Source organism: Ornithorhynchus anatinus, chromosome 18 (genome assembly GCF_004115215.2).
Source record: "Ornithorhynchus anatinus isolate Pmale09 chromosome 18, mOrnAna1.pri.v4, whole genome shotgun sequence".
In the NCBI taxonomy this organism is placed as follows: domain Eukaryota; kingdom Metazoa; phylum Chordata; class Mammalia; order Monotremata; family Ornithorhynchidae; genus Ornithorhynchus; species Ornithorhynchus anatinus.
Genome location: NC_041745.1, coordinates 7248610 through 7267566, shown reverse-complemented (window position 1 = coordinate 7267566; position 18957 = coordinate 7248610). Strand labels below are relative to the sequence as shown.

At 41.6% G+C, this 18957-nt stretch overlaps 1 protein-coding gene across 4 annotated transcripts in view; it reads right to left on the bottom strand.

Moving 5' to 3' along the window:
* Positions 1-18957, bottom strand: part of SLC37A1 (solute carrier family 37 member 1) — an 84345-nt gene that overhangs the window by 30904 nt on the left and 34484 nt on the right. For all 4 annotated transcript variants that reach the window (XM_029046720.2, XM_029046718.2, XM_029046722.2 and 1 more), the window contains 6 exons: positions 15352-15433; positions 7828-7954; positions 6983-7061; positions 4318-4453; positions 2244-2320; positions 736-902 (listed from right to left, as the gene is read on the bottom strand). In XM_029046720.2, the coding sequence (XP_028902553.1) occupies positions 736-902; positions 2244-2320; positions 4318-4453; positions 6983-7061; positions 7828-7954; positions 15352-15433 (668 nt within the window). The remainder of the gene's footprint in view (positions 1-735; positions 903-2243; positions 2321-4317; positions 4454-6982; positions 7062-7827; positions 7955-15351; positions 15434-18957) is intronic.

The window sequence follows — 18957 nt, the reverse complement described above, 5'->3', positions numbered from 1 at the left end:
CTCCCAAGCCCGTGCTCTTTCCACTGAGCTACGCTGAATAGGCAGAGTGGGTGGTGCTCTGCTTTATCCCGGGTCGGGGGGAGGGTGGCTCATCAAAAAGGACACCGTCTAATTTGTAGGATGATACCTGAGGCTGGCAGAACCAGAAGCAAAGTTCCCAGCAAAAACTCATGCCAAATGATGATGGGATAATCTGCACTTTGGAGCATCTTCTTCTGAGGTAATCAGAGGAAAGCTGTCTGGCAGCATGGGATTTATTGTGCTTCCACAGCTAAATCAAAGGATCTGAGTGCCAAATCCCACCCACATGAAGATTATATGGATTTAGGACACTTCTGAGAACAACAGGGCAGAACTAGAGCATTCTGACCTGGGCAGCAGGCCGTGCCTGAACTACCCTTCAGTCATCTACTATACTCGGAATTCGTTCAGAATGATATACTGCTAGATACAATAGATTGCTTAGTCACCAAGAACCAAGCTGTTTCCATAGACAATGCAGAACACTGTGATGAAGGGGTGAGTTACACCTGGAGTGGGTGAAACATGGAACGTAATATTTGCTGATAAAACATCGGGTGGGGGAAGATCTGATTGGGCCAAGCTCTGCTGGGTGTGCAAGGTAGACACAGCACGCTGTGCATATAAAGGAAACACCAATGCTAGGAACAACAACCATGTCAGAAAACTATGAATCCAATCAATCTACAATCCTTAACAGAAGCACGTACTTACGTTCAATGAGAAACAGAAAACAAACGATCCCCATGGCAGCGATGACTATGCCAGGCACCACAAATGACAGTCCCCAGCAGGTCGACACCCAGTAGCCAGCGATCAAGGACCCCAAGATATTCCCCACCGAGGTATGAGAATTCCAGATTCCCATAATCAAACCTCTCCTGCAATACACACACGAAAAAATGGGGCAAACGTTAAATTGGTTTCCTGGCTTTTACAAATTCAACTTAACATGGCACGAGTTCACCCTTTTCTTTGCATGGTTCACAGGAAGGATTTGTTTGTTTGAAAAGGGAAAAGGGGTTCATTTCACCTTTAGACTTGAACCAATCCAGTCTCATCTTGTTGGACAGCCCAGCTATACCATTTGGACAACTGATTCAACACCTTTAACTGTTAGAGTTATACGTTCATGATCAAACCCTTTCGGAGCCTGATTATGTGACTTCAAATGATATTTGTACCAACCTTTTTTCTTTCAACAATCTTTTGGCTCTTTTACCCAAGCCTAGACCCAGTTCCTCTTGTGTAACTTCTTTTCTTCAAACTCATTTATATAAATTAGACCTTTGTGTTGATAAATGAGCCTGAAGAGTACCATATTTGCTATTTGTTATTTGACAGTTATTTCAGTGACATATAGTGTGATGTTTCAAACTGTAAAAGAGCTCACTGTTAGGGCAAAAATAAAGTACAGATTTTCCTAGCCAACCATGGGAGTTTGATTCCTGAAAGTATCCACAGTTGACAAATCCCCAGTCATTAAAACCAAAGGCTTATGAAATGAATTGAGGTCTGTCTGGCGTCCATCCCTCGGGGTGGAATTCAAGGTTTGCGCAATACCAAGAGAAGCACTATACAAGCCAGCTGTGCTTCCGCTTTCTACCTCTGGCCCTGGAATCACAATGTAGGTCTCCACACACTATCGGTAACATTAATTATATTGGGAAGCAATTAATTGTTTAAAGTTCCCTTAACCCAAGAGTCCTGTAACAATGACCTTTAAACAGTTACATTTAAGGACCCTGTGCTTAATGCTAATGTTAATGAATGAATGCTATAGTGTGATACGAGAGTGCAGTCAGCTTGAAAGGACAGTAGTGTTATCCTCAACCCTGAATACCGGGCTAGACAACCTGATAGGCTTGTATCTACCCCAGCTCTTAGTAGAGTGCATAGCACATAGTAAGTGCTTAACAAATACCATTTTAAAAAAAGACCAAATGGTATGCAGAAAATTGACTATCAATACTCCAAAATGCCACTGGGGAAACAGTAACTGACCGAGACACCTGTATTTCCTAGCTAAACATTATTAAGAGACGGAAAACAGTCACACTTTCCTTTCAGGGCCTATCAACTCTGTTGAAGTGTACTCCCCCAAGTGCTTAGCACAGTGCTCTCTGCACACAGAAAGTACTCAATGAATATCACGAATTGACTGACTGCACAATCTCTAACTCTGCGTATTATTAATCATTAATGAAAAATATTTTTAGTACCTTCCTTTCCCAAACCAATTGCCAATACAGGTCACCACGCTAGGCCAGCCAGTCGTTTGGACCAACCCATTAGCAATCTGAAATGAGGAAGAAAATAAATAAGAGCACATACCAGAAGCTCACAGTTCAGTGCCCTGCTTCCTTTAAACTGTTCTCTGAAGGGGCTGGTGGGGGAGGGGAGAGGAGACGTGGATGCATGTATGGCCTGCAGCAGAACCTGTTTAGGCCAGACCAACACAGCGCTGGAGCTGGATGGACTTGGGCAGGATTTAGCAGTTCCCACAGGGCCTTCAGAGTTGAGGCATAATTGGGCTTGCAATTTCCAGTCCAACCTGCGGCCCTGCCGAACACCCGGTGAAGGCAAGCAACCACACAAGCATTTCCACACCTGGACCATCTCAACCCTCATGGTCACTTTTCTGGCTGGGCCAGGGTGAACCGTAGGTCTCCAGCCTGTGAAAGCATCTCTACTTCATGGATTAGAAATGGGCAGCATTACCCTTTATGGAAACATTCACTGAGTTTCTATCATGGGCCAGGGGACTCACCATAGAATTCTCCGTTTCTGAAAAGGATCTCTGAGGCAATTTGAGAAGCAGCGCGGACTTGTGCGGAGAACATGGGCCTGGGAGTCAGAGGATCTGGGTTCTAACCTTCAGTTCCATCACTTTACCTGCTGTCTGACCTTGAGCAAGTTGCTTAGTTTCTCAGTGCCCCAGTTTCCTCATCTGTAAAATGAGGATTTAATATCTGTTCTCCCTCTTAAGTAGAATGTGAGCCCCACTTGGGACAGGGACTGTGACCAAAATAACTTGAATCTACCCCTGTGCTTAGCATGGTGTTTGGCACATAGAATGCACTTAACAAATACCACAATAATTATCATTTTCTTTCCTTAAGGGTATGGTTTCATGAAAATTAACTGGCATGGGTGTTCAATTTACGCATGAGAATCAGCAGGCCTCTGCTCAGTCACTGAAACCACTGAAACAATCCAGATTCGTTCAGAGGGTCACCGTTTTAAGAAGCAGGTGACTTTCTTTAAAAAATTGATAAAAGCCTGTATAAAACGTTATCTAATTCTCACCCATCATGGGGGAGTCCTAGGGTTGATTCCCAGCCAACTCAAGTCACCCTCTACTCTGTAAATTCATTATGAGCAGGGAATGTGTCTGCGAATTCTCTTGGACTGAACTCTTCCAAGCACTTAGTACAACATGGCCTAGTGAATAGAGCATGGGCCTGGGAGTCAGAAGCATCTGGGTTCTAATCCCAGCTCTGCCACCTGTGCTGTGTGACCTTGGGCAAGTCACATTTCTGTGCCTCAGTTACCTCATCTGTAAAATGAGGATTAATTCCGTGAGCCTTATAGAGCCTTATACAGCCTCTACCTGTATCTATCCCAGCGCTTAGAACAGTGTCTGGTGCATAGTAAGCGCTTAACCAATACCATAAAAAATGTAAGTGCTCAATAAATACCACTGATTAATTGATCATCAGTGGTACTTATTGAGGGCTGTGTGCAGAGCACTGTACTAAATAAAGTCTCTCCAAAGCGGGCATGAGGAATCTTGGAAACTTCGAGTTATGGAACCCTGAAAAGGCAGCCATTAGAGGTGAACTGTCATGGCTCAAAATCAAACCTGGGTCTTTGTTCAGAGCAGGATGTGAGAGAAAAAGCAGCCAGCCATCTGGCCAGAACAAACAACTTTTAGGGTTGGGGTCACTTAGAAAATTTGCTAGGAAGGGTGGGCCCATAAAATTCAATCACTGAATAGCTTCCTCTTCCACTGACCTCTGGTGAACAATGCTCAGATGCAGCCCCACCCTCAGAGTAAGCAAAGGGAGACAGAGCTCTCCTGGCCCCTAAACCATCCTCATTCCTGACACCCCCAAAATAAGCACACCTGAATTTTTTCACTTCCTACAATCAAGGCTAGTAATTCATTTATTCGAAGAATCATCCTTAAAAAAGAAAAAAGCAGGACTCGATTGTAATATCAGAGATTCTATTCTAACTCCTGGGCTTTGTGGGTGAATCCCTGCAGAGTTTAAATTAGGCGGGGATACTTACCTGAGCTACCACGTAGAAGCCAAAGTTGTGGATACTGTAGAAATACCCCAAACCAAAAAGGGCAGTGAAGACTCCACTAGCAAGCATTCCAAATGTTAAGTAATATCTTATTGGCAAGCGCTCCCCGATTATGCCACTGTGGGTAAAAGAAGAGACAGGACAAGGATAAGACCCCCACACTTGCAATCTAAGTCACTTGACTACTTCTTTCAGGAAGTCTTTCAGTCAATGTGCTGAGCTTCCAGACCTTAAAAGCCCTGAAGATTCCACGGGGGGTAATATTTTGACAATTCCTCCTGACATTTCCTCTAGCGAGAAATGGTCAGTTTGAGGCATTTTATAAACGTGGCACTCGGTTCAAAGTGAAATTCATGATTTCACAAATATTAAACTTCAGGAGGAAAACTTTAGCATGGATAATAAGACTTTGCTGATGACTTGTCAAACAAAAGAGCTTAACTATTTGTCATGCAAATGGAAACTACTAAATGGAAACTCTTTTATGTAGAAATACCGGTTGTCAAACTGAAGCAATTCAGCACAACACCAAAACAGGATAGACTGGGCTTTTCTAAAGGATTAATGCCCTTCTTTCAAATCATTCTACTGCCACACCAGAGGTGCTGCATGTCTCACTACATACCTGTGCAACATTCAGGGAGGACACAAGATCTGCCAGTCATTTACTGACTGAATCAGCACCTCCTGATGGTCCTGAGAAGAAACTCTGGGAAATTCAGTAGAAAACTGATTGTCCAAGGTTTACTAACCTCATTTTGGAATATCATTAACTTGGATACTTTGGCCTATTCCCCAAAAGCCTGAATATCTGAACAAAATTCAGCAAGGACCTACTTTGGAGAGCCAACCCAATGTTGTTTAGTAACCTGGACTTTTATCTGAAGTGGTTTTGATCCCAGTGAGTTCAGAAAACTGGTTTCTATGGAACTAATTTCTCCAGAGGCCTTTACTTCCCTCACAGTCACTCCTGAAATGGGGCAACTTTTTGCTCTGGGGAAATGGAAAAAATTATCATTATTACTGATAATAATAATTTGATATGCACTTACTGTGTGCCATACACTATACTCTGCCCTGGATTAGATATGATAATCAGGTAAGAGACAGTCCCTATCACATATGGGGCTCACAGTCTGAGGGGGAAGGAGAATAGGTAATTCATCCCCATTTTGCAGATAAGGGAACTGAGGCAAAGAGGAGTTAAAGTGAAGAAGCTAAATGGGAAGTGAAGTTACTTGTTCCAGAAGAGCAAAAAGAATGGACTGGCATTTGGATCTCCACACTTCTGATCTACCCTCCCTCTCCCCCAACTACCAATCGAGTTGATGTATGACAACTTTTCCCTCGCAAATATTTTTTTTTCCTATTGGAAATTCATTAATTGGGCCATTCCAGGACTAAGGAAGAAAACAACTTGATAATACAACTCTAAGCCTTTTTTTTATAGTTTCATACAAGTAGTAACCATTTACACTTTACAGCAAACCAGATATTAAATTCTGGATTGGATCTGCCTATTGTCTAATACGTTGTCTGGAGGAGGATGAGGACTGCATATCTATCATGAATTGGATGTGAGACTCAAAATAAAAAAGCAGCTCCCTGGCTAAGTCATCTTACCTGCCCAGGGAACAAATAAGCCTTTGGTTCTCCCTTTCTCATTACACTAAAAACCTGGATCCAATTCATTTCAAAGGAGTAATGTGGTCTTTCCCGACTTTAGCTCTCTTTAAAAAGTTCAAATCCGGACATGACTGCTGACATAACGAAATAGCAATGTTTATCCCAGGGGTTTCTATGCACTTCATAGATGTGTATAAGCATTACCTCCGGCCTCTAAACTGCACCCCAGCTACACTGGGCTGAGAAGCAGTGAGGCAGAAGACCTTGGCTCTAATGTCAGTCTGCCACTTGCCTGCTGTATGACCACAGGCAAGTCACTTAGCTTCTCTGTGCTTCAATTTCCCGATCTGTAAAATGAGGACTAAATCACTCTTTCCCCTCCCCTCTAGACTGTGAGCTCCATGATGGACAGGGACATGTCTGACATTATCTTGTAACTATACTGTCACTTTGTATTATATCAATAGTATTTCTTGAATATTTACACAGTGCATATCACCCTACGAAGCACTTCTGAGGTTACTCACAGGCTTTATGCAGCATGTGTAGCAAATGGGCAATATGCACTATAACCAGAAGATTAAGTTTGTTTAGAACAAAAAACCTTCCAATTGAAATTTGGCTAAGATTTAGGCAGCATGTGGCAAATATTTCTATTCTAATGACGATAATGCCTACGATTCATACAGTGTCTGTCCTCTAAAAGCCTTAGGGCTCTCTGGAAAATGAAAAACAGTCAACAAATCCACCAGTGACCAAACAGAACCCTCCCCTCACTGGATTCTTCAAACTTTGATGTGGAATATAGCCCTGGGCACTTGTGCAGACTTGATCCCTGCTCCCTGCCCTGCCTGCTTTCACAAGATGTCCATTTACTGGGCCCTCCAAGGCTACTAAGACTTGAGCCCCTCCAAACATGGGAACCCCTTCCTCATAGAGTCACAGGGGCTGAAGGCACATTCCCCTCCTATCCAAGTAATTCCAGGTATTCACAGAGAAAAGTAATAAAATCGGAGCTTACCTCAGATACATTCCAACTGCATAAGCACAGAGGAATGAATAATCCAGTGCTCCCAACAATTGCTGGTAGTTGTCCTTATCTAAATGTTATTTGCAAAACAAATCAATGAGACAATTCATTAACAGTGTCCAACCCGTTATTACATTCTAGGTATAAAACCTGGAGTGGAAAAATGTCCCTTTCACTTCCACAGGGGAAAAAAATCTGCTCTCAATCAGCACCACTCAATGAAAGTCAAGAAGAGTGGCAATAAGGAATGAGCCTTTCATTTAATACTCAGTTTAGTTTCTTGACGAGGGAAAATAAAATCACCAGCTTTCTCTCTGACAGCAAAGGAATTACATTTGTAAATAACCACTTAACCTTAATTGTTGCTATGCTTCAGGTACAAAAATAAATGAACTACCAAAAAAAGGCCTGGTTTTCCCTCCACATTTAAAAATATATTACCCAATTCCCGCCTGCTCTCCAGCACCCACTACAAAAGCGATAAGGTCTGAGATCCTCTGATCGTCCTTTTCTTCCCATTTACAGATATAAGTCCTTAAGCCTCAAAATAATAGCTCCAACAGCACCAAAATGTCACTAGACAGATATCCCCCCATCATGAACCTTCTGTAAAGGTGCCGATAATCTCTATACACAGGATCATCGCAAGGGCACCGTTTAGATTCTGTAATGGCAATTTTCTGGTGAGGGAGAGCGGGGAGCTACTGTCAGAACCCTGTTAGTCCAAGTTGGATTAAATTTAAGAACAGCCACAACTGCTGCATTGATTGAGGTGACGAAAAGTCACGTACTCTCTACCAGCTCCCTATGAGAGGAGAGAAGAGCAATGAACTTACCAAATGGAGCCCAGCCACAGTGACTTTCATTAACTGCTGTTTTTCCAGATGGAACTCGAATGGCATTTTCCTTATGATTGCTGAGTTCAATTTTACTGGGAGAAGCACACTGCTTATGTAGCTCACCCTATGGGAAACAAAGAGGGAAAAATGAAATTGAGGAGGATACAATACAGCTTGAAAGAAACAATGGATGTGGGACAACTTTTCTTGAGCAAAATAAAATATGAGTGGGATAGTGACAGTTGGCAGAAACTCGGGGTGAGAGCACATCAGCAGGGAAAGGTGTTCATATGCATTTGTTGCATCTTCCCAAGCACTCAGTATAGTGCACTGCAGTATTGGGCACTCAATAAATACCACTGGGGTCCATTTCCTGCCTGTTAGCAATGCTAGCCCAGAAGTAATATGGTGTGGGCAGGGCCAAATCTATTGTATTTGCACTCTCCCATGTGCTTAGTTCAGCGCTTCGCACACATTAGGTGCTCAGTAAATACCATTGATTGGTTGAGGGGAATGGATGTTTAAGGTTGATGGTGGGGGAGTGGGAGGAGTCACTTTCCTGAGCTCATTTCCCCTTTGTCCCTAACCTCTTGTTGCCGTTACCACTCTCATCATTTCAACCACAAAGAAAAATGGTGGAGACAAAAGGGAATCAAGGAGAGGAGTTCAGAATGGGGCACACCCGGTCCCAGCCCAGAATCTTAGGCACTGAATTCTGCCAATTCTTGCCCGGGCTAGGATGGTCTGCCATTTTGTTTCTTTCAGCATCAGCATATTAACTACTGCCATTTCTTCCTGCTGCTTCTCCATCAAAACAATCTGGCTCCTTCCAAGATTATTTTAAATGGATAAGACTTCAATATCACCATCCAGAAAGGAAAATTAAATGCAATTAAATTGATTCTTGGGACAATTCTCAGAGGTACAAAGGGAGCTCATCTGAATGGCTAAATCTGCAAGTTCTGGGGCTGCCACCTGGGGAGATTTTCTGGGGTTTGCTAGTTATGTGCTTACCCTCACCTTGGTCTCCAAATGATGATTCTAAAATGGTTTCTACTATCGGTTAAGAAGCAAGCTGGGGAAAGGACTTGTTCTGCCCCCGTTTGTGGCTGAACTTAGCAATATACATCGACAGAATCCTATCTGAACACCGGCAGGCTGATTCACTTGAGCTACATATTTGCTTCCATTCCTATCTTTTGCATTGTAATACTACATTGTTGCTTTTGGCCTATAATAATGATGATAATAATGGTGTTTGTTAAGCACTTACTAAGTGCCAAGTACTGTTCTAAGCGCTGGGGTAGATAGAAGGTAATCAGGCTATCCCACGTGGGGCTCACAATCTTTATCCCCATTTTACAGATGAGGTCACTAAGGCACAGAGAAGTTAAGTGCCCAAAACCACAAAGCTGATACGTGGTGGCCTATGGAATGTGTTATAAAATGGTCATAAAACAGGTGGGATAGAAGAGGGAGGAGTCTAACCAGGTTCATTTCTCCTATTCTGCATTCAATAGGACTGAAATTTGGGGTCCAGGGCAGGGGTCTTTCCTGGTTGGGGAAAGGAGTAAGAGTGAGTAGGAAAGAATGTGCGCTCCAAACATTCCACACACCAAAGTCTTGAGGCAGTATAGCTTAGTGGAAAGAGGCCTAGTAGTCAGAGCACCTGGATTCTAATCCCAGCTCTGCCACTTGACTGCTGTGTGACCTCAGGCAAGCCAGTTAACTTCTCTAGACCTCAGTTTCCTCCTCTGTAAAATGGGGATTCAATACCTGTTCTCCCCCCTACTTCAACCGTGAGCCCCAAGTGGGAGTAGGGAATGAGTTCAACCTGATTATCTTGAATCTACCCCAATGCTTAATGTAGTGCTTGGCACAGAGTAAGCATCCCAGCGCTTAGAACAATGCTCGGCACATAGTAAGCGCTTAACAAATACCAACATTATTATTATTTAACAAATAACACACTTATTATTATTACTGTTTGGCACAGGTCCTCACCACCATCCTTAATCAGGGTAGAGAATCAGTGTGTCTAGTGGAAAGAACACAGGTCACGGACTCAGACTTGAGTTCCAATCTCAGCTCCACCATTTGCCTGCAGTGAACTTGGGCAACTTCTCTGTGTCTCAATTTCTTCATCTGTAAAATGGGATTTAAATCCCTGTTCTCCCTCTCCCTTAGACTGTAAGCTCCAGGCGAGACAGGGACTGTGTCTGACCTGATTATCTTATACATACCCAAATGCTTAGTACCGTGTTTGACACATGGCAAGTGCTTAACAAATACCACAATTATTGCTATTCATCTACATACTGATCTTTCCATTCTCTTCTTCCTCCCCTGCACATTATTTTAATGTCTGGCTGCCCTGCCAAACTGAAAACTCCTGGGGGGTGGGGGTGGGGACAAGGATCTTGTCTACTAACTCTACTGTACTCTCCCAAATGCTTAGTATGGAGTTCTGCACACAGTAGGTGATCCATAAATTGACTGACAATGAGGTAGGTATAAGGGAAATAGCTGCTTTGGAGAATACCCCTTTTCAAATCTAATTTTTGTATTTCCTTTTACATTCCATGGGAGAGCAGCAAAGGAGGATCATCAACTAGGAGTTCAGGTGCAAATTATAAATAGTAATTTATAAATATCCCATGATGTCACATATTCGCTGCTGTCACTTTGCTAACCCCATTTACTATCAATTCAGTTCCTTTTTTAAGCCTCTCCTTCCTACCCATCTTGTATCATGTATTTGAAGCTGAGCCAATTAGTACTTCTAGGGCTGTGACAGCTTACAAGAGGCTTATCATAAATGATGCTAAAGGTTTGCTATGCTCACAGGAAACCAGTCATCAACATTCTTACTATATTTCAATGAGCTTCATCACTTAATTATGGTGATTTTAGATTATGAAAGCTCAATTTACTGGGGATGAAGGGATTAGAAATGAGAGGTCTAGCAAGACTAATTAACATTTACATGCTATAACAAAGCACACGTCATTCTGAATCTGAAACAACAGCTTTTTAAGTTATGAGGCATTCTTCCCCCAGAAATGGAGATATTTGAGGAAAAAGTATGAATCTGTAGCCCTTGATACTTAGGTAAGGAGATACATTTACAATATTGCAAGATAAATTGGGGATGTATGTAAAAAGCAGCAGAATGGTTATAAAAATCTAGGAAATAAAGACTTTCATCAATACTGAAACTGATTTTTCATTTTAAAAGTAGGTAATATTAAAATCAGTACCTAAGAGGAAAAATTTTAGAACTGACAAAAATCAGTTATGGTAAATCAAGTTCTTCACCGATACATATGCTTCGCTACCTGTGACTAATAGCTAGGGAAGCAACGTGGCCTCGTAGAAAGAGCAGAGGACCAGGAGTCAGAAGGACCTGGGTCCTAATTCTGACTCCACTTCTTAACTGCTGTGTGACCTTGGGTAAGTCACTTAAATTCTCTGGGCCTCAGTTACATCATTTGTGAAAATGGGGATTAAGACTGTGAGCCCATGAAAGACACGGAATGGGTCCAACCTGGCCAGCTTTTATCTACCCCAGTGCTTAGAACAGTGCCAGGCACATATTAAGTGCTTAACAAATACCATAAAAACTTACAAAATCTAGACTGGTTAAGGACAGACAGCCACCTATTTGAAAGGACTTATATGAACTCGATGACCTTTTACCAACTCATCATGCATAGAAGCTCCCCCTCCAAATTTTCATTAGGCCTTCAAGTACTTCTGTACTGACAAAATGCACTGAATTATTTAAAATGGCAAATGGTTCCATTTAGCTGGCAGACCACTGAGGGGAGTGTTTCCCTTTCATCTCCACTGTTGCTTTCTTCTGTCCAGCTGTGGCAGTCGAGCAGAAAGGGGGAAAAGATTAAGGGGACTGAAGAATGACTTATTTACATCCAGTTCTTCCTCCTCAGCTGAGTCCCACAGGGACTGAAGTTGAGAGAGGAACCCCACTGTGGCTCTTTACACACCATCCAAAATCAAAGGCAGTTTTGGAGATTTTTTATTTTACTGCTCCTGTTAAATATGCCTGAAAGGCCATTGATTTTGAGGTGTCTCGGGGGAGGCAATGCCCTCAGCCAAATTTGGAAATACACGCTATGGGCATAGACTGCAAATGTGTAAAGACACAAGAAGCTATTTACCTATCAAATATTACTGACTTTTGTTTTTGCAAAGCCCAGAGAATCAGGGCTAATGATGTATTCCCTTTTTCCAAAAATAAAAAAATACCAATGGCCCCATGTAGCAGTGAAGATGGCACTAGTCGGTGAAAGCTGTCCTCCTCTAATCTCCCTGGAAAAGCTCCTCTTACAAGCTGTTTTCCCTATCAAGTCCCTCAGTTACTGTAAAAACCTGCAGAGAAGAAGAGCAAAATGCTCACTACTGGAATATTGCTCTTTTTGCTAACACTCCTGTGGAAAAACCATATCCTCCAACAAGATGGGTTTTGGAAGTTGCATCTGCTCCATTAAAGGAGAAAAACGGATTTATACGTAAGCTTGGGTGTCTACTCTTCCTCTTAAGCATGTGCCTCACATGTACCTACCACAAAAGTCTCAGCATGCTGAGTCTGATTCACAATTTCCATATTCCAAATAGTTTCCAAATATGTTTCTTAAAAAGTTATCAGAACTAAAGCTGAGTTACTCTCTGAAAGTATTTAACTCCCAAATTCCTACTGCTTTGTTTTCCCTGTCAAATGAAGACAGGTTATTCAAAGCCAGAAAATCTTCAACAATGAGGGGATACATGTTTGTTTAAAAATCAACCAGAAGGGCTATTTAAAGAATTTTTGATAACAATCACTAAGTACTTTCCAATATTTTTAAAAAACCCACAGAGTCTGTAGAAGAATGAATCTTTTTCCTTAAATTCAAGGAATATGTTCATGACACCGGATGAACAGTGATATAATGAAAGTAAAATTCAGGCAGTCTAGATTTAGATTTTTGGATACAATTTACCTCAAAGAAAACTACAAACAAGAAAACAAAAATTGGGCCAAAAATAGAGCATATTTTAGTTCATTAAGCTAAGTGAAGGTTAAAGGTATAAAGACAAAATATGCACTATTCCCACGAAAAATATTTGACTTCTGTAATGCTCCCCCTGCCATTTCCCATAAAGAAAGAAACTTGGGTGGGCTCTTCAAAGGACTTCACTAAATTCAGCCAAGCATCAACTACGAGTTGCTGTTCTGGAAGTTGCCAATCCAACTACTTCAGTCCCATAGGTTGGTGAATGGAAGAGGAACACCCTTAGTCAGACCACTGTGTGGTCCCCAGCATCTTAAAACCTAACAAAACCCATTTGGTCAACAGGACCGGGAATGATGGAAGGGCTTTGTTCCCGAGACATCAATCGATCAAAACTGGGAACCTGCACAAAGGAGCAGATTATGATTCTGGTGGCTTGGGCAGCACTGTTTGTCCCCTCTCATTTTTGCCCTGTTATGCTCCTGCTGGTACCCAGGGTGCAATGAGTGTCCACAGTAGAATAACCATGCTGAGTCGTGGAGTATTCAATACCCAAAACTCAGCTCTGCTGTAGTAGTAATGCTATTTATCGAGCCCCACTGAGTGTGACACACTGTACCGCGTGCTACACAAGCTATAACAGTGTGGCCCAGGGAAAAGAGGATAGAACCGGGAGACAGGAGACCTATTAGATTGTATGCTCCTTGAGGTAAGGGATCGTGGCTACCAACTCTACTGCATTCTACTCTCCCAGGTATGTAGTATGGTGCTCTGCATGCAGTAAGTGCTCATTAAATTCCACTGATTGACAGTCCAGGTCTGCCACTGGCCTGTTTGGGGTTCTTGGGCAAGTTCTTTTCCCCTCTCTGTGCCTCAGTTTTCTCACCTGTAAAATGAAATAAGATGCCTTCCATTCCTACCTCTTAGACTCTGAGGGATATGTACTGTATCCGGTATGATTATCTTTCACATTTCTGTGGCACATAAGCATTTAATAAAAGCTATAATTACAAAGATAACGGAAGCAAAAGATACGGTCCCTGTCCACCAAGAGCTTAAAATCTAACACACTGAAGCCAAGACGAGTCGCTCACTGCACGTTAACTATTCACTTGGGCAGAATTCTCAAAGTCCCAAAGTCAGTGTGGTAGCAATAACCTCTCATTCCCATCTGGTCAGCTGAGCTACCAAATGGCTGCTTGAGAGCTGCGCTATTCAGGGGGAAGAGGAGAAGTGGGAACATGCCATTCTCCCAAACACCACCACTGTTTTTATTTCTCCAGAGTCAACTGCAAGAGCAGGGAAGGGCAAGTGAAAGATGCAAGTGAAAGTTGCAAGCCAACTACCTGGCCAATGATGTCAATGATCTTAGTTGCCTGAGTGGTAATTGGAGTGCTTAGCATTAGTTCAGTAGCAGCAAACTGACAGAAAACAAAATTTTGGTGTTTCTTTGTCCCTTCCAAAATAAAAGCCCCACCTCAACTCCCCAAAAAGTCAAGATGTTCCTTACTCTGTAAAATATATTTAAGATTTTACCACACTGGTCTTTTTACCTCCTAATAAGGTAAGATGTTGGGTTTACATGCTCTTAGAAGTTTCCGTTTCACCTTTTGAGGGTTACATATACACTGGCCTATCTTCCCAAGATTCAAAATGAATTACATAGATTCAGAAATATGAATATAACAGAGGAGTAGATAGTCCTTTTGATACTTTTCATATAAAGATGTTATAACATTTTTGGGATACATGGATAATTACTCTAGCAGCAGATGTTCAGTTTGCAGAATAAGTATAAATTTGAATATGTAGACAAGAATGATACCGTCAAAATGCAACAGGGCTAAATAATTATAATAACAATTGTGGTATTTATTAAGTACTTACTATGTGCCAAGCACTGTGCTGAATGCTGTGGTAGAAATAAAATTATGCTCTGCATGGGACTCTTACAACATGAAAAAAAGTACCATATTTATTGATCTGCAATCTTCCAAGATTTTGTGTCAGAGAAATGGAAACTCATCAAATCAGTTAATATTTTGCAGTCTCCCTTAATACAAGCTGTAATTTTTTAAAATTAGGACTCTAGGCAAACATGGTCTAGAGAAAAAGAGCACAGGCCTAGGAGTCAGAGGACCTGTGTTCTCATTCTGACTGCACCACTTACCTCCTGTGTGACCCTGGACAAAGTTACTTCACTTCTTTGTGTGTCAGTTTCCTCATCTGTAAAATGGGGATTCAAAACCTGTTCTCCCTCCTACTTATGAGCCCCTGTGGGACCTGATTATACTGTATCTATCCATGTGCTTAGTATAGTGCTTGGCACATAGTAAGCTCTTAAATACCATTATTATTATTAAAAGAATGTCAAAAAGGTTATATTTAAAATTTCCCCTCCAAAATATTCTTGATTTTATTTCCTGCTCATGAATAATAAGATTATTTCCTTGATGGAGTAGTACATAAGTAGGACACTTAAGCAAAGGAATTTTTTGCCTCTTACCTTAACTATGCTGATGGGTTTCCGAGATAAGTGGAAGCTTGCATACAGCCAAAAGGTCAAAAGAAAAATGAAAGTCCTGTACCTGTAACAGTAAGCAGGAGACAAAAATGTGTTTATCTCCTCCAACACCACATTGTTTTCTTAAATTCTATATTCAGCATCATCTATGTACCCTGCATTTAAAAATCTAAGACAAAACCTCTTTTACCTCAGTTCAAAGATAGAAGTTGTTTAAAGCTGAAAACTATTTATTACAATGCTTACCATAATGTTCACCCACATGGACAAGGCTTGCTATTTTAGGAATGACAAAAAATGCAAATATGTTATTATGTAGTGACCAATGATCACAGATATTATTTTAGGTTTAGAAAAAAAAGTCAGCCAAGAATGATTCTAAGAACCATTCTCCCCTAGATCATATGATTCTTTATATGCTATTTGTACACATTCTTCTGACTTCAAAACAAGAAGTGCCATTTAATTAGAGAAAGTCTGTAATGTAAATTATCTGTATTCCCAAACCCGTCCCTGTTTTGCTTTGGTGTGCAAGACTGCATGTGGCCCGCCAGAAGTATAACTTGTGAGGGCTTCAAGAGCCAGGAATTACTCTCTCACTCCAAAACTTTTGGACATTTACTGCAAAATGAGGCCTGTAGAGCTGAAGGCAAAAAAACAAGAAAATTGCACACAGAGGACACCCAAGCAGTTTTCAATCTCCCTGATTCCAACAGTCATCTCAGAGGAAAGAGCCAGTGGATACTGCACCTCTTCCTGTTGCTCGCACATATATCTGCTTAAACCAACATCAGTGTCCCACTAAATTCTGGCCCCGGGAATGGTCTGTGTGGATGGAGCCAGATTTAATGAGACACTGCTATCTCCAGTTGATACAAAATACCCCACAGATACTCTACAACTGATTGTATTTGTCTCTTTTTCCAAAAATCCAGTTCCCAAGAATGTCCTTTTTTCAGATCCCATCACAGGAAAGAGCAAACTCCTCACATCCAATACCAGCTATAATTTTTGTATTAAAAATACGATAGTGGATCTGTTCTGTTGGCGGTGTTGTAAAAAAACACAAAGAAAATCCAACTGCCCAATAAATAACTATAATAACAATAATGTTATTCATTAAGCCTTTGGACAAGATCATCAGATCAGACACTGTCCCTGTCCCACACAGGCTGAGAGTGGAAGAGGGAGGATGAAAAACAATTTATCCCCATTTTACAAGTGAGAAAACTGAGGCACAGAAGTTAGGCATAGACTGTGAACCCCGTCGGGGACAAAGACTATATTCGAACCTGATTATCTCATTTCTACCCCAGTGCTTAGTGCAGTGCTTGGCACACAGTAAGCACTTAAGTACTTATTATTATTTGACTTGCCCAAAGTTACATAGCAGGCAAATAGCAGAGCAGGAATTAGAACCCAGGTCTCCTGATTCCCAGTCCCATGTTCTTTCCACGAGGCCACACTGCCTCTAAATTATCAAGAATTCTCGTTATTTCTATTTCTTTTAGGCCTCAGAGAGCAAATAAACTTTTATGTCTTTCTTACATTTATTTTCTACATCTTTTTCCTTTTCTATTCCTGATTTAAAATTCCTTAGCACAAGCAAGGGAGTAAAAATAGGCCAGGCAATTCTGAACACACAAAAATGTTCCCATCACTTGAAAAAATTTTTATTTCCTCAAAAATGACCCTGCAGGTACCTCTGCTTTCCAACTATTAATGAAATTTGTGAGTTTGGACAAGTGGAAGGCACTGGTTTTCTCATAATACCATTTTCATCTATCAGTCTCATTTACTCTGAAAAGTGTCCTTTTTTCATCCTCTCAGAAAAGCACACAAGAAAGTTGACGTATTCCAAATGAATCAGATGTTGTCAGGTTGCCCAGATTTAACTTTCCAAGTGATCACAGTCGGGCCTGCCACCCAGTTCTAACAACAGAAGGAGGCTGCAGTAATGAGGCTACCTACTCAAACAGTTTATCTGCTCAATCAGACCTTAGATGCATTTTTAAAGGAATTCAAGGGAAGTAGGCATCTTGCACTCGGGGGCATAGGGAACTGAGGTGGAGGGGAAAAGATGCTGAAAACATAGAAATGAAATGATCTAGAGGTTCTAGATCACCACATCCTTACTCAGACACCCCGCCCCCAACCGCAGCCTTTAACTTTACAACAGCCCTGCCCTTCCATCAGCCACTCAAGGTCTTCGTTTACCTGCTTTATTTATTCATTCCGTCAGGCTTACTATTTATATAGATTCTCTCATATTTAACTCTACTGCCAATTATATCAAATGTTTCCTCTATTAAGTAATAAGTTCTTGGAGGATAGAGGAATAGATATTTTACTTCCTTTGTATGTTTCCCAGGTGCCTAGAGCTCTGCCCCAGTAGACTCAATAAATGTCAGATGACAGTCACGGTGATTCTAGGTGTAGACTATATTTTAAATGTATAATAATTTCCCCCTAGGATATTAATTTAGATTTGGGGGACAAAAGCTCTCATTTCAATGCAGCCCTTCCTATTCATGCAACAGGAAAAGGGTCAGAAGAGACCTAAGAGTTTCTCCTGCTGGACATTTTTCCTTAAGAATGGAGCAGAGAAATGCATCAGTAAAAAGGCCCTAGACTGCAGGGCCGTTCTTAGTTTTCCTTAGTTCCAGCAGTTAATCCTATTGAGGTTAGCAGACCAAGGTTAAATAGCAAGGAAAGCTCTTGCTTAATAGGCCTCCAGTCACGCTGGCTGCGTTCTATGACAGAGGAGGGACTGGCATACCCTCCATTCCCACCTACTTCAGGAAGATCAAAAAACGGGCCTATCCACCTGCCGAACAACATTTTTAGATGAGGTCATTTAGCTCATGGGAGGAAACGATGCCACTATTCTCCCTGAGCACTGGCTCCCAGAGGGAAGGTCTGGCCCTGTTTATCTCACTTTGGGCAACACCATCCCAGCTATTATGGGTGAATGGGTGCTTAATAACTTCACCAAATAATTATGAGGGAGTTCCTATCCAATTAAATGCATCTTAATAAGAACTAGAAACAATTAGGTTCACTGGTGACCTGAAATGAGGACCTGATAAAAAAGGTCACCACAATAATTTTGGTGACTAATAACTAGGAGGCAGGAAAGAAATAGCCCTCAACAATAACAAGCATTCTTCTCTTTGGAAGGCTGGGGTAATAATGAATAATTCTCAAGAGAGCCTTGGGTAAGCTATTTTCTGTTAATTGGGGCTTCCTTCTCTTTTCTTAGGTTGAGGGACATACCTAAGAGGCCAAAGTCAGAGAGCACACCTCTCTTCTTTCCTAACACCATGGATGCACTGGTGTGCCCTCAATTTATAGTGTGCTCGCGTTTGTGTATGGAAATCTAAGATGGCAGAGGACAGAGCCAAATTTAGCATCACCTCTAGACTATAAAGCTCCCTCTAGACTGTAAGCTCCTTGTGGGCAAGGAGCGTGCCTACCCACTCTATTGTATGGTACTCTCCCAAGCACTTAGCACAGTGCTCTGTATGCGCACAGTGGGTGTTCAATAAACACCACTGACTGATTGACCCACTATTAGCGCCACCAGGG